Source organism: Pollicipes pollicipes, unplaced genomic scaffold (assembly GCF_011947565.3).
Source record: "Pollicipes pollicipes isolate AB1234 unplaced genomic scaffold, Ppol_2.1 Scaffold_4295;HRSCAF=5057_pilon_pilon_pilon, whole genome shotgun sequence".
NCBI lineage: Eukaryota > Metazoa > Arthropoda > Thecostraca > Pollicipedomorpha > Pollicipedidae > Pollicipes > Pollicipes pollicipes.
The window spans coordinates 8217544-8229192 of record NW_023596461.1 but is presented as its reverse complement, the minus strand read 5'-3'; the positions used below and the strand labels follow the sequence as shown (position 1 = coordinate 8229192).

Below are 11649 nucleotides of genomic sequence, written 5' to 3'. Positions count from 1 at the left end.
CATCGGGCTTGCTTTCCAGAAAAAGTACCTGAAGTGTGCCCTGAGCTTCCCCCCCCCCCCCCACCACACTTTTCGAAACGTTCCTACGCCTTCGCTCTAGGCCCTTTCTCTTTTCTCATTTCCCTTAATGTCTCTGCTGTTTCTGCACATTTCCCCCTGCGAATGCTTGACACTGCTTCACATAACCAGGTGCCAAACTGCACCTTGCCGCAACATCTCAATAGGTAAGGTTGCGCATGCACACCGAAGTTAAACGTGGCGGCGGTTTCGTGTGCTGCAGTCTCCGAAGACGCCGCCAGCCGTCACTGCTCTCCGCCATCTACACCCGTGACGCAGTCAATGCATGCATTGGGTGCACTTACCTGACCCGCAAATGTCGCCGCATAGCCTCTAGGCAATTCTAGATACAATAAACGCGGTCGCGCATTACCCCTCAGTATTAAACTGTGCATGAAATCCGAACCTGACAACGGCTCCGTGCTCACCATTACGTCAAGCACATGCACCTTTTTGGTGACCTGAAGTCTTAAGGTCACCCTAAACGCTTCAGGCAAAATTCACTACGAACACGCAATCCACATTAGGGAGAGACGCGCGGCGTTCTCAGGGTGTTCCTGGAGAAAGTTATCTGCGACGCCGTCACCTACAGCGAACACGCCAAGCGCAAGACGGTCACCGCCATGGACGTTGTCTACGCTCTGAAGCGTCAGGGATGTACGCTGTACGGTTTCGGCGGCCATACACCTCCAGTGGACGGCACGGCACGTGGCGGCGGCGCATTAGCAAAAAGTTGATGACTTCGCTCTCAGCGCTCTTAAGCACGCTCGCGACGAATGCGACGCGCCAGCTGGATGTCCTTGGGCATGATGGTCACCCGCTTGGCGTGGATGGCGCACAGGTTCGTGTCCTCGAACAGACCGACCAGGTACGCCTCGCTGGCCTCCTGCGGAGCCATGAAAGCGCTGCTCTGGAAGCGCAGGTCCGTCTTGAAGTCCTGCTCAACCTCGCGCACAAGGCTGCACTACATTATGCACCGCGCTACACAAAATTTTCACACCGACAACCTAGCAAGATACTTTCCTACTAAAAAACTTCTCATAACTGCGCAGATCTTAGATCACATATCGGGTGTTAGAGCGCAAGGCATTCTGCATTAGTCCCCGGGAGGGTGCGTATGGCTGGCCCATTTAACAAGCGAGCACGGCAGATTTCTTTGCTCCAATGGGCAAGTTTGTCGTGCACAAAGCACTCGTGGGACAACAGGTACGATGTGTTGCTCGGTGGCAGACCGCCACGGTGAGCAACCGCGACTTCACAGGCCGTGATGCGACTGTGTCCCCAGATAGCGATCCGGCTGCCCCAGCTGCTGCTCTACTGCGAGGCCCAGGGCAACTGCATGCCCGTGGAGGAGGAGAGCAGCAACGTCGCCCACAGCGCCGTCGGCACCTGGTACCGCCACAGCGTCTTCCCGTTCGACTCGTTGTGCTACACGTTCGTGTCCAACAGCACGCAGCCCCTGAGTGACGTGATCCTACGCACCCACCACCCGTCGCTGCGTTCGCTGGGCCTGGGCGGCGCGGCTGATCACGCCGCGTCCAGGCACGGCCGGACGGAGCTGAAGCTCTTCCTGCACACGGGCCCGGGGCCGCAGCGGCCGCAGCCGGGCACGCAGCACGTGCTGGTGCGCCCCAACGCCAGGCTGACGATCGTCGCGTCGATGCGCGCGCAGAATCGGCGCGGCGACCAGGGCGGCCTGGACTCGCCGGACCCCTGCGTGGACCGGCCGCACTACCAGCGAGGAGCGGTGGGTGGCCCGCTGCCGGGCGCTGGCCATCTGAGGGCTCCGCCCGCAGCGCCGGGTCACAGGGCACAGGCGCTCGCCGGTCCGTTTGGCAACCCTGTCCGTCTGTCAACCCCGACCGTCTGTTAACCCTCACCGTCTGGCAGCCCTGACCGTCTGGAAACTCTGGCGGTCTGTCAGTCCTGACCGTCTGCCAATCCTTGCCGTCCGGCAGCCCGGGTCGTCTGTCAACCCTAGCCGTCTGACGGCTCCTCTCGCAGCGCCGGGTCACCGAGCATAGGCGCTCGCCGGTCCGTCTGGCAACCCTGGCCGTCTGGAAACGCTGACCGTCTGTCAACCTCGACCGTCCGGCAACTCTGGCTGTCTGTCAACCCTGACTGTCTGGCAACCTTGACCGTCTGACAACCCTGACCGTCTGTCAGCCCTGACCGTCCGGCAACCCCTGCCGTCTGTCAACCCAGACTATCCGGCAACCCTGACTGTCTGTCAACCAGGACCGTCTGTCAACCCTGACCGTCCGGCAGTCCTGACCGTCCGGAAACTCTGACCGTCAGTCAACCCTAACCGACTGTCACCCACCATAGTTCTCATCTGTCATGTGCAGTGTTCACCCATCGCAGTCCCACACAGCCTCCCAACTGTTATTTGGTTATCCTCTTACCTGCTTGTTTGTCACTCATCAGTCTTCCACCTCCTATGGTATCTCGTTCGTCAAAATTTTTTGCCCGTCAGTCTCTCATCCGTCACGGGTTTCTAACAGTCGTTGCCCGGCGATTGGGGCAAGACAGAAGGCTGTATAACACGCCTGGCTGCCTGGGTAGGCAGACTCATAGCGATTTAATGTAACGGACAGCGAAATGCTTTCACTCAGCTTTTCGTGTGGTGCGACATCGGAGAGTACTGCCACCAACCAGACTGTCTACCTAATAGTGGTTCAGATGTGCCGCCGGCAACGGAAGCATAAATCGCCCCTCGTATGCAGAGACCAGTGAGGTCGGCTGGAGAGGAAGCCCAGCCGTGCCTTTCCTTGCTGTCGCTGATTCATGTACGGGCGCGGTGCACAATCACGTCAACAGGTCAGCAGCTGCCGATCCTCCCCCCCCCCCCCCCCCCGACTTGCTGTGCTCGGTTACAGTGCCTGAACGACTGCTACACCAATCTGACGGCGGCGATAGCGAACTGCAGCGGTCCGTTCACCGACGGGCCAGACGCGTGTGTATCGTACGACGATCAGTACCGCTTCTTCGCGGCCTGGCAAAGCATCTCGGACCACTACCGCTGCTTCTCCGTGTGCGCCCCGAGCTGCCGCGCGGTGGAAATCTCCCAGTTCTTCTGGGACGAGCCGCTCAGTTTCAGGTCAACACGCAACGACTCCTACACCTTCATCAAGCTGAACCCCAGGTACGAAGCGCCCGCGGGTCGGGGGGGGGGGGGGGGCAAGCAGACTCATTCCAGCAATGCTTTGCACATGAAGTGCAACCTCATTACACTGCGAACGGTCGGCCCGTCTCAGCTTTCACTACCAAAAGACAGACTGCATCATTTGAAAGCCGCTTTCGCGTTGTTGCGCTCTAGTCCACGGAAGACAATTGGGCAGAAGCAGCGTTTGATGCTCGTCACGTCTGTTGCAACCCGGCGCCGGCAGGACGGAGTTGACGTCGGAGCGCGTGGCCTACACGCTGACGGACCTGCTGGCCGACTTCGGCGGCAACCTGGGTCTGCTGCTCGGCTACTCGGCACTCACCATCATCGACCTGCTGCTGGACGTCATGCAGCGCTGCAGCCGCAAATAGCCCCGCCGTCGCCGCGAGCCTGCCGCGCTGCGACAGTCACGCCGCGTCCGCCGCGTCGCGCTGGGCAGTGCAGAGCAGCGCTGACTGACGCCAGACCGGGGCCTCACACTGATAGTTCTATGTTCTCGGTTGTAGCCATTCAACCTGAGGTTCTCGGTTGTAACCATCGCGGTTGATAGGAAAGGTGGCTCGCCCAGCGAGACCGCCGCCCGTACGCGGCCATCGCCAAATCACTGCGCGTTGCTTTGTAGCAGTACCGCAGCTTCATACCAAAGCTGACAAAGCCAAGTTCACAGCCGAATGACCGGAGCCAGCCAGCTTCCTGCAGCACGCTCTTTTGGGAGGATGGATGTAACCAAGTTTATTCAAGGACAAATACAGCGGCAACCCCATGAGAAGCGACGGCGTAGTTTGCCACCGGTGCGATACGCGAGAAGAGACGGAGTATTCAACAACGTGTATTCTCAGAATATGAAGGGCATGTATCTCACACTAGTGCAAGTGAGCTCGGACGTGATTGAGATGATGGCGTTACGACCGGGCACGTGCCCTGCCTATAGTGGGTACGCCACGTACCACTGGTACTGTATAACGAGTCCTGTTGTTCGCCTGCGAGACATCAGCGTGCGACGCCACATTCCATCCCCGCGCCACAGGACACCCGAAGCCGACCCCTCCCAGGACCGCGCGTCCTCGAGCCGCCGAATGCGACACCAGGGCGGCGATCGTAGTCCGCCGGCTGTTGTTTGTTCCGTATCGGTCGTGGACGGCCGCTGCTGTCGAGCCGGCAACGGGGGCGCGTCGAGACGGCGGCGGGGGCGCCTCGAGCCAGTGGAGGGGCGCCTCGAGCCGGCGGCGACGACGCCTCGAGACGGCGGCGGGGCGTCTCGAGCCGGTGGAGGGGGCGCCTCGAGACGGCGGCGGGGCGTCTCGAGCCGGCAACCGGGGCGCCTCGATCCGGCGGCGGGGACGTCTCGAACCGGTGGAGGGGGCGCCTCGAGCCGGCGGCGGGGACGCCTCGAGCCGGTGGAGGGGGCGCCTCGAGCCGGCGGCGACGACGCCTCGAGCGGGCGGCGGGGCGTCTCGAGCCGGCGGCGGGGGCGCCTTAAGTCGGCGGCAAGGGCTCCTCGAGCCGGCGGCGTGGGCGCCAGCTCACTCGTCCTCCCTCTTGCGCTTCAGGCCGGCCAGCGTGGGGTCCGAGGTGGGCGTCGAGAACTGGATGCGCGGCATCACCGTCGGCGTCCCGCCCGCTGCCGAAACACGACCCCGGTCACACGCGCAGCCACAGACGCACACACACACACACGCAGGCACGCAGGTGGGGAGGACGCACATGTGTGGAAATGTCCACACGCATTTTGAAAAGTCCGGTTACCATAACAGCAAAGCTCGCGTGGCGACGCGCAGGGACGGATAACTATGCCCAACACTCAACAGTGTCATACCGGTAGTTCGGACTATGCGGTAGGGCGCAAAATGACCGCGATGTCGGCGCGCATTTAGCCCCTATTCACAGTGACCATTATCATCAGACATTGTCGCCGAGGTTGCGTTGCTACCAGCCGGAGTTTCTCCGACTGTCGCACTGCTCCCGTGTGCGGGGCGTCGGGCCCGATATAGTGTGGCATGTGTCCAGTACTGTCCAGTTCTGTCCAGTTCTGGACACAGTCCAATACTGCGTGCCGATTCCTTACACGAGTGGCTTGGCTGCGTAACACGCCTGCTGTGATAAATTTACAAAGTGTTTTTAGGACAAGGCTCCGTGATACAAATGTCATCAAAAATGCGGCACGACTGCCGAACCAACGTGCTAACTTCCTTAAACAAGACAAGGAATCACGCGTTCTAATGTTTTCACAAATGAGTCATGGCACATGAGGATAATCTAGCGATAACGATATCCAATGTTTCGATGGATCTTGTGAGCAGCCACGACAATGCTGCTCACAGGACAAACAACAGCTCGGGGGTACAGAAGCCATAATTGCGCCGCGGCGGTGGCACCGCACAGGGGTGATCAAATCGTCGCAAAACTTGGCAACTTCCTATCATCACTCTGCCTGGCTATGAGCCTGAAGAGACGTCTGGGCGGGGGCCGAGAAAGGCCCAGCCGTCAGTGGCCGCGCTCGCGCCACCTCCCGTCCCAACGGCGCTGACGCCACACTCACCGGTCGTCTGGGCGCTCGTCTGCACCTTGAACTTGGGCATGGGCGGCTGCGTGGCGGCGGCGGAGGCGGGCGCGCTGGACGCCTTGCTGGGCACCACGGCCACCTTGGCGCCCTTGGCCGCGCCCACCGTCACGCGCGAGCCGGCCGCGCCGCTCGACGTCTGGCGGCCGGTGGTCTGCGGCCGCGGTCGGCGTCAGCACCGGCCCACATACGCACGGCGACGACGGCGCACTCAGGCAAGCTCGCAGGGACCTGACACTCACGGTTGGGCACCCTCGAGGGGGGAGGGGAGGGGGCAACATTCACAGATGGACACACAGTGCAGGACACTTGCAGACGACACCATTGTCGTTCGCGTCAGCGAGAGCTAAGAGTCGTCAGAAGTCACAGAAAGCCCAACGGAATCAACAATTTCTCTGCTACAAACACGCGGCACAGGCACAACTCGTGCAGGCCCGGGCCGGCGCCGCAAAGTCGGTGCAGAGGTCACCCGAGACCGCCCGCGGGAGGCAGCGAGTCCGGGCCACCGCGGTGTTTCGTCATCGCTTGTGGCAGCCGGTCAGACTTTTGTGACGCCAAATGGCCGGACACGCTGAATGTCCGCCACACCGCCAACATTAACGTCAGCCGCCCGGACAAGCAGCAAACACTCCCGGGAGCCGCTTGGCGTGGGAGGAGGGTCGAACGCGTGCAGCGCGGCTCACCTTCTTGGCCTGCTTGAGCTTGTAGTTGGTGGCCAGGAGGCAGTAGCGGTCGGGAGGCAGGCGGAGGCCACACTGCGGCTTGATCAGCGGCAGCGGGGTGCTGTTGCGGGAGCGCGCGATGTCGGCCAGCAGCTGAAACACGCAGACGAATGTGTGCTGAAGCCATTCGCCGTCGACGGGAGGCGACCACGAAACGCCCGGCCCAGGCACAGCTTCCGCTACCATAGTCCCCATCGATCACCGACTTTGACTTCGTGTTGGCACAAGGTGGCAAGAGTCTCAAAAATTGACAGCATCGCGGGTTTCAGTTTCACGTTTCAGTATCACGGTATCAGTTTGGCCTGCCGTTTTCTCTAGAATGCATTCCCTAGACTTCCACCGAAATTAGATAAGAAAGCAGGTTTAGTACAAACGGCACGACTGTCTGGCAACTGAATGCCGCTTAGGGACTCTGCTGAGGCTGCAAGGTCGATATCTGCGGGCCTGCACCAGAGAGCATCCTCTAGCACCAACGAGCACGACTTGAGCCACATATCGGTACGATCTGGAAGGGGAGCACATGCAAAGGGGTTCGCTTCTCGAAAATGTTACATTATTATTTCGGAGATTCAACACCAATTCTGGTATTAAATGACAGTTTTCATTCAGCCCCAAGAAATCCGATCACCTAAAACATTTAAGCCTTTGCACTTCGTCGTCAGGCGTAACATCGTCAAAATTTGTACTTTGGGGTAGACAGTTTCACGCCAGAACTTCTAACGCAGTTGCTGCTAACGACTAAATTTTTACCAAAATTTCAACGCGAATACTTCTCCATGATGGAACTGCCGGCGCAAAAACTGCTACGCGACATTACCTCTAATGAAATATTTTTAATGCATGTACCTCTAAGCAATAAGACCTCTCGCAAAAAAATACGCGGTGGGGACTGTGGCCCAAGTAGAGGGAGGCCCACCAACATTGAGAAGGGAACTATATGCCTGTCTCCAGTTGATCTGAGCGACGCCGGCAACTTCATAATCGGCATTCTTGAACCCTGGCCACATTTCTATTCGGTTAATAGGACCCCTGGCTGACACAAACCCTCTGTCTGGTGCGGGACAAGATACCCCGTTAGTTGGCTCTGGGACCCCTACGCCGAGAGAGGGGCTCTCCTCTGCCTCAGGGGGCCCCGAGTGTAGTAAGTGCGGGCCCCATTACAGGCATTCAAGAGCCATGACGTAGCGGGGAATAGTGACGCAGCAAAGGATCCAGAGAAATTTGAGGTTGAATTTCGACAAAGCTGCCGTGGTGTAGCCAGGATTTCACCCAGGAGGCGGCCAAATCAGGTCACAGGTGCTTTTCGTTCAAGTGGCCCCTATTTTTCGCATTTTCTTGCCTCGGGGCCCTTTTTATGTTTTAGAAGCCCTTTGGGCGGCTTGTGTCAAGTACATATGCATGAGCATCTAAATGCCAAAAAGTACTGGAATTTTCGGGCCCAGGGGACCCATGGCACGTCAAGGGGAGGTAGGGGGGGGGGGGGGGGCAATGGTTCCAAAAGTCCTCCTTGGTAGCTCCACTGAAAACAAGAGCCAGATCCAAAAATAAGTCGGACGTTGGGGCCGTGTGTAATCGGCTGTTCGCTATCGTTGCCAGTGATGAGACTATGGCAAGGCGTCGCAACATTTTCTACAGAAACCTTCTCACATGCTGGTTAAGTAGCCATGGCAGTGGATGGAATGTGAAGTATTAGTTCTTACATCTCTAGGTGGTGGAGTGGTGTAATTTTGATCAAGCTGCATTTGCACAGCTAGCTTCACGTCTTCCAGGTCGATGTTTTTCTTCTTTGCATGAGAGCAATATACCCTGGCATCTTCCAGCACATTGGTTACATATTCTGAGGAAGGGAAACATCATTATTACCCAACTACACATGGCCGTGCAAACGTGGCACCTCGAGCAATCAACAATACTGTTTTTATGGGTGTGCTTCCTCCTCTTCCATACAAGAACTTGAGTTGTATAAGAACACATCATCAGTTGCATATGGAGTGCGAGTGTGCTATTTATAGGCAAATACAACAGTTGTCTCAGAAAGGGTATGAACTCAGTGTATTTTGCCCCATGCATACACTCACTGTATGTAAACTCAAGCATCTGGTTGATAACTCTGTGATCATATGATGAGATGCCTGCTTCTTTCAAGATAGCTGCCATCACAGCAGCATCCTTAGGCATCTTATTCATTCCACTCATGTTGCTGAAGTTCAGGTCACCAGAGTTCTGCGAAAGACCAAAATTCATGTTGCATGCCTGGAAGCAGTGTTCAAACATTCAGCAAGATAGTTGGTGCAGATGTCGATATTATTTTCATGCTATTGCACACCCAGCTCAGAGTTTGCTACTCCTATTGCTCAAGACCAGCCATTCCAGCATATTTGCACCTCAGGATTGGCAAATTGGTTAGGCAGGTGAGATGTCAGGGTGTGGATTCAAAGGACAATGGATTAGCAGCCAAGGAGTGGTGTGCGTGAAGGCCATTGCAAAGCCATAACTTAAGTAGCATGAATTTCTCTTTGCCTCCTAGTGAACAAAACTTATCATTTTGTGAACCCCAAAAATGCCTTCTGTCAGTACAATAGAATATCTGTCTTCCCTGTGTTTTCTGGCAACACTTGAGGTCTGACATGTACTGTTGATAAGCCTCTGTGCCAAAGTTTGTATAAAAAACATTGCTTGGCAGCTGACTGACTTTTGGACTGCTGAGGTATGACAACTGAAAGCAATGAAATTGAGATATCCGCACCTGTTGACTTTTATGGATTGTAGAAAATGGTGCTCAGAAAACCAATATTTTGGAGGGATACTGACCAGGATATACTGAACCATACACCTATGCAGTTGGCTTAACCCAATCTACTTTGCTGTGTCACGCCATGTTGCATTCAAGGTCACTCTTGGAAAACGTGATGTCTGCAATTCCAAAGTTTATGACTGTCACACTTTCAGGTTGAGTGATGCTGGGAATGCTTGGTGTTTTGTAGATGGTGTACTGATCAACAGCTACACTGTGTACTTCACTTTATGTCTTTATCTACCCTGGTTGCCAAGACACTGTTCTTCAAAAACACTCTACAACTGCCCTTTCCATGGTTCACACTCATGAGCATGATGATCAAGCACACTTCAGCCTCTACCTTTGACAATATACTTGTTTGGTCCCTCTTTCATCAAAATATGCTGGTCTCAGACATTTAAAATGTAAAGTCATCATAACCTTCTTTCATCAAAATGTGCTGGTCTTAGACCTTTAAATGTATTCATCATAACCTGAACAAGTGTTTCTCACGTTTTTTCAGTTTGAAAAAGCCAGATGTCTTTTCCTCACCATGTAGAAATATGACAAATTAAAATCAGGTGAAGTAGTTGTGATGCTGCAACATCACAGAGGTCATTTGATTAAGCATATTGCATGCAAATATCTTGAAAATATTATAGCAAAACATCTAAAGGATTGTGCATATGCTACTGGAAACTGGGCAGTGGTAAAATCGGTGATCACTGAGTTTTATGTCTGCTAAGTGACTGACTGGGAACTAACTTTTAGTTAGTTGATACTTGGCCCACCTAGCTTGTGGCCAAGCATTGCAAGGGACTGACAAGCTCACCATATTGTATTGCTATATTACCTTATAAGTAACATGATACATAACAATAAAATACAAGGCAAAAACAAATAATTTAGGACTGTTCTTTGCCAGTTCCTTGTTTTAGCCATGCTCTAAAAACTTTCCAGGATTTTACTCCAATACACAGCATAATCTGTGATAATTTCACAGAAACAGTATGGTACAAAATTATCTGAGATAATGTTTTGTGTTGGCAATGTTGAATGACATTCCAGATTTTTTCCCAACATTCCAGATTGGTGTCAACATTATCTGTTGGACACACATGACCTTCATGACCATGCACTCCTAGATTCACAACATATCTGCATGCGGGTATAAATCTCATTTGCTGGTCAGCCTGAAAGAAACCTGCCCACTATGCTGATGTTCTTTCTTTTTTTTGCTCAATAAGGGCAATTTTGCTAGACATTACCTTAAGAATATTTCAAACCCTTCAGTTGTTAGATCTCCATGCCGTGCGATTAGTGGCATCCGTACACCAAATCCCAGCATTTGAAGTCAAGCATTCATACAAAAAAAACTGTGATGTGAATGTGTTGGTATTAACCAATAACATGTTTAGTTAGTTCAGCCTTAACCTTATGGAGAACAACTTGATAGCTGTGCCTCCTCGACCAGGACAAAAATTTGTCACTGGAAAGTCACACTATGGCTTTCAGGCCTCTACCACACCTTAAAATATCAAGTAACCTTTCACCAACAATCTGAGATAAAAATACAGGACAACCTTACAAATTTGAGTGGTAGGATTAGTTTGAACATGATAGCATCCACCAAGCATCAAAGTCTTGCTTTCAAAATGTACACAAAAAATCCATGAACTGTGATACCATTTTATCTTAGCTAGCCATTTATGCAACATTATGTCTAAAAACAGAATCTAGTAATCATGGTCTACACTGATTATTTACACTCCAACATTAAATGATTCATCTCCTGACATTTTAAGACATTAAACACCATTAATACCCATAAAACACAAATGTTTTGGGGACATCTTGTCATCTTACCCCTGAAATATGGTAGGTATAATAGCAGCACGCATTGGTCAGCCGTAGCTTTGTCACTGATGGCATGGCTGCAGCAGGGACAATGGGTCGCAGAGAGCTGGGCAGGGAGGTTAATCAATGTGACAACAGTTCAGTCAGATCAGGTTTGGTTTGGTTTGGTTTTCTCATGGGAATTTCAGATTGATGTCAGTGCAATGGAGTCAGCAGCATCAGGAGCGTTGGGTCCCTGGACAGTTTGGATGTTTGCTATCACACTTATTTGAGTTTAAACGTAAAATTGTAGACGTACGAGTTTTATGATAATTTACGGCGGTTGCTGCGCTAAAAAGATAAACAAAGTACAATGTTTTTTGTAGCGTTAGGTACATATGCCCACCCATACCAATCTAGCTGCCTAATTGCGCAGAATGCAGAACTACTCCGTGTCGATACGCAACTATACCTACTCATAGGCCGCTACCCTCCATCCGCCAGTCCAACCACCAAATACCGCCGGCAGCAG

General features: G+C 53.6%; 1 protein-coding gene across 3 annotated transcripts; it reads right to left on the bottom strand.

The window, feature by feature from the left end:
* Nucleotides 1-4667: 4667 nt before the first annotated feature.
* LOC119096910 (transcription initiation factor TFIID subunit 9) lies at nt 4668-11649 on the bottom strand. 3 transcript variants are annotated; one of them, XM_037219914.1, is made up of 6 exons: nt 11594-11649; nt 8584-8728; nt 8206-8342; nt 6467-6598; nt 5763-5937; nt 4668-4844 (listed from the first exon to the last, which is right to left on the bottom strand). In XM_037219914.1, exons 2-6 carry the CDS (start codon nt 8699-8701, stop codon nt 4747-4749), a joined length of 660 nt encoding a protein of 219 aa, XP_037075809.1. In that variant the 5' UTR covers nt 8702-8728; nt 11594-11649; the 3' UTR covers nt 4668-4746. The 3 variants fall into 3 exon arrangements, with proteins under 3 accessions (XP_037075809.1, XP_037075810.1, XP_037075811.1); XM_037219915.1 differs by having other exon boundaries at nt 11590-11644; XM_037219916.1 differs by lacking the exon at nt 11594-11649 and adding an exon at nt 11437-11456.

What these genes read in the sequence shown, in the direction of transcription:
- LOC119096910 (XM_037219914.1), bottom strand. Translation starts at nt 8,701, where the DNA reads ATGAGTGGAATGAATAAGATGCCTAAGGATGCTGCTGTGATGGCAGCT. An exon ending in GATGCTTGAGTTTACATACA is followed by an intron (nt 8,343 to 8,583) that starts GTGAGTGTATGC and finishes TCCCTTCCTCAG; the next exon opens with AATATGTAACCAATGTGCTG. An exon ending in GACGAGCGCCCAGACGACCG is followed by an intron (nt 4,845 to 5,762) that starts GTGAGTGTGGCG and finishes GTGTTTCGGCAG; the next exon opens with CGGGCGGGACGCCGACGGTG.